Source organism: Blastomyces gilchristii, assembly GCF_000003855.2.
Source record: "Blastomyces gilchristii SLH14081 genomic scaffold supercont1.8, whole genome shotgun sequence".
Classification (NCBI taxonomy): domain Eukaryota; kingdom Fungi; phylum Ascomycota; class Eurotiomycetes; order Onygenales; family Ajellomycetaceae; genus Blastomyces; species Blastomyces gilchristii.
Window position 1 is genome coordinate 99,163 of NW_003101675.1, and position 3,448 is coordinate 102,610.

Genomic DNA, 3,448 nt, shown 5'->3' on the forward strand with positions numbered 1-3,448 from the left:
CTAACTAGTTATCTAACCTCGGGGAAACCAAGATATATAAATAATAACCAAAAATGTAAAAATGTAGAAAAATAAAATAAAAAATAAAGAAAAAATAAGAAATATGTTAGTTTTGCCTTGACCGGCGCAATTGGGCGGGTCCAGCACGGCTATATAGAACGACATATAGATACAAGGCTACCGACGGGAAGGGCAATTTGACACGCAAGGCGAAGATGGAAGAAGGAGAATATGACGGGACACTACACTAGGCTAGGACACTACTCGGCATCGGTAATTGATGGGGTGATGATGGGCGGGCAAAAAGAGTGCAAAGGTGGAAACCAAGATGCAACATCAAGCCAGTCAAGGCGGCAAGACACGAGAAGTCTGGACTCCGGAGCCCCAACGGCCAGCAGCACCGGCGCGGGAGGCAAAAAGAGGCGGCAAAAACTTCAAGCAAAAAGCCAGGAAAACGCCAGGATAGTTAGTTGGAAGTAGTCTTGAAGTAGTGACTCTAGTGAGGAGTAGTGAGGGACACCGTCGTTGGTTGGGGGGCATGAGATGAGGGCTTTGGGGGGGGGGGGGGGGGGGGGGGGGAGGGGCGAGAGAGAACCACCGCAAGAAAATTAAAAATTATTGTTATTATTCTCGGGCCGCGTATTTTTGTCATTATTGCATCTATATCGCGGCATATCATCAGAGAGAATGAGAGGAAGATGAAGGGAAATATTATCTACTATTGAAGGACAAGAAAGAAAGATCCATTTGATAGGGCTAGAATAAGCTTGTTTGATATGTCAGCTGCAACCACGATGATGTCGGAGGCTGCTTTTTCTTATTCTTTTTCTTGTTCTTTTTTCCTTCTTTTTTCCTTCTTTTTTCCTTTTTTTTCCTTCTTTTTCCTTCTTTTTCCCACTTTGCTTTGCCTCTATTTATGCATGCTCTGGTTGGTTTGTTCGGACATTTTTCTTCTATTATTATTATTATTATTATTATTACACAGTACGGAGTAAATAAGTAACTACAAGACAATATGATCCTAGTCCGTAATGGGAAAGTTAGGTTAGGGCTAAGCAAGGGCCAAACCCTGGTTCGGGATGCGTGATTACTCAGCACGCGAAGGCAATTGGGCTGACTCAGCTCGCTGCAGAACATTTGCTACGCCGCCTGTACCTGATTGAGGATTGAGTTGGGGGGCAGTCCATGGGTAGAGAAGGGGAAAGACGTTTGTTATTTTTCCTTGCTTTCTGTTATTTCAATTTTATTTTGGTATTATGTAGTTATCTATCAAATCATTTCCTATTATTATTATTATTAATAAGGTACTTATTCCTGTACCAAACCACTGGAACCACATACCACCTCAACATACAAGCGTACAAGCAGTGAAATAATAAACGCTGATACAGAATGCAGACGCCAACAAACTGCTGGTTTTGTCAACAGCAACAGAGAGAGGTGAGCTGTATTCATCCACGCAGGTAGGTAGGTAGGTACAGAGCAAAGTAGAGAGTATATAATCATCCTGCCATCCCAAAAATTTCTGCTGTGGAGTTGCTGATGATAATAATAATAATGTCTCTCTTCCTGCGCCCACTCTAGCGCCTCCCTAGCCTCCTTAGCCTCTTTAGCGCCCAGCCCCCAAAGCCACCAACACGAGCCTCACGGTATCCGATACGCCCCATTACACCGTGTTACCGCGCCAGATACCAGGTGCACCGCCCTGTCTCACCGACGCGGTGCGGCGGTGACCATACATGACGTACGTGTCCTCGCCTCTTTTCCTTTTCCATGTTGCTTGGCGGCTCCGTTGTGTTGTGCCATCTTGGCCTCAGCCTCTGCCCGCCTTGTCCAAACCTCCAACCTCCAACCTCCAACCTCCAACCTTTCAACCTCAACCTCTATCCTCTCTCTCTTTCCCCCTCCTCCTCCTCTCTTGATCCTCTCTCCATCCTCTCTCTCTCTCTCCATCCTGTCCTATCTCCAACTCCATCGTCAACGCCATCGTCAACGCCATTCCCACCTCCCACCACCACCATCATCATTTCGGAAGCTCCCTTCACCCCAAATACGTCGGGATGGTCCCAATCTAGCCCTCCCGTCTGCCCGTGTTCCTGCTCTCGAGTTCGAGTTCCCTAGTCGCACAAAGTCAAGGCACTTGACAGCCAAATAATTATACCTCCTTCACCTCCGTCTGCGACCTACAAATCCCCATCCATTCCTGTCTGCTAGACACTACGTCGTAACTTGGAGCCACGTCAACATCCCATATACCGGCGCCCGCCAATCTCCTTCCTTTCGTCCTCTACATCTAGCCGTATCTGTTCTCCTCTACATTATATATATATATATATCTATACAGTATATATGACATGTTTTATATATTTGCCGTTCCCGAACCAAGGCAATATCAACAACCAAATAAGTCTTAATCTGACGCTTCGCCGTTGCACAACCCCTGTCGCCGTCTAAAACAATTACACTCGCTTCATTTGCTATTCGGTCTGATATCCTGACTAGCCGCTGCTACACTTTAATTGCTTTTTTCTTCCCTTTTCTTTTTTCTATTTTCTATTTTCTATTTTCTTCCCCAAAGGGCTACTTTCGCGATATATTTTACATACGCGCACACAATAGCCACACATCTAGTCGAATGATAAGCCAAGGAGAGATCCATCTGTTTGCCGATCCGTTTCTCTGCACGACTTTTTGATCTTGGGGGCTTTCTTTGCTTCATCCTTGGAGGTTTTGATTGTTCTTTCAAATTCTCCGCGCGGATAAAGACCTATTAATTGCCTTTGGGTCAAGTCAAGCGAACAATCGCCCCTCCTTGAAACACGATCAAAGGAGAAATCAAGGATCTATAAAATAACCCTTGACCTTAGATCTGTCTGTCCTTGAGACCAATATTTTTTTGTGACAATGTCCAGCGGGAATCCACCAGGTATGTACAATAGGCATTTCGTTTATCTCGCAACGGGAACCATACATCTCCCCATGCTAACCTACCTACCCTTCTTTATAGATCCAACCGGGGGGAACCCAAGTCCTTCTCTTCCCGACTCTCCTTCTAATGAGCCAACTCAACCGCCATCAGAGCCGACACAGCCGCCACCGCCCACTACACCGTCACCCCCATCTCCAACCGTACCGCCCCCGAACCCCCGGCCCCCGCCCCCAGAACCTTCACAGCCTCAGCCTCCACGGCCCACCACATCAAGTACTCCGAGACCTCCCTCTCCCGGACCCCCTCCCCCTGCGACTACTCCTCCCCCGGAGTCGCCATCACCACCCCCACCTGCACCGACCACAAATCCGGGAAACCGTTCAACTGTAACAATCACGTCCACCGCTTCAATGCACCACCAGCTGGTGCTAGAGGCGCCCCATACTCTAATTCTGGACTACCAGCAGCAGGGCCTCATCCACGACGCAGAAGCTCTCGCTCAGCAAGTCGTTTCTTCTA

The 3,448-nt window shown here is 47.5% G+C and overlaps 1 protein-coding gene across 1 annotated transcript in view; it reads left to right on the forward strand.

Moving 5' to 3' along the window:
* Positions 1 to 2,904: 2,904 nt before the first annotated feature.
* BDBG_04793 (uncharacterized protein) overlaps positions 2,905 to 3,448 on the forward strand; it is a gene marked incomplete at its 5' end in the record, with an annotated part of 2,978 nt that continues 2,434 nt past the window's right edge. The window contains 2 exons of the mRNA XM_031721842.1: positions 2,905 to 2,926; positions 3,008 to 3,202. Coding sequence (XP_031578333.1) covers positions 2,905 to 2,926; positions 3,008 to 3,202 — 217 coding nt within the window. The remainder of the gene's footprint in view (positions 2,927 to 3,007; positions 3,203 to 3,448) is intronic.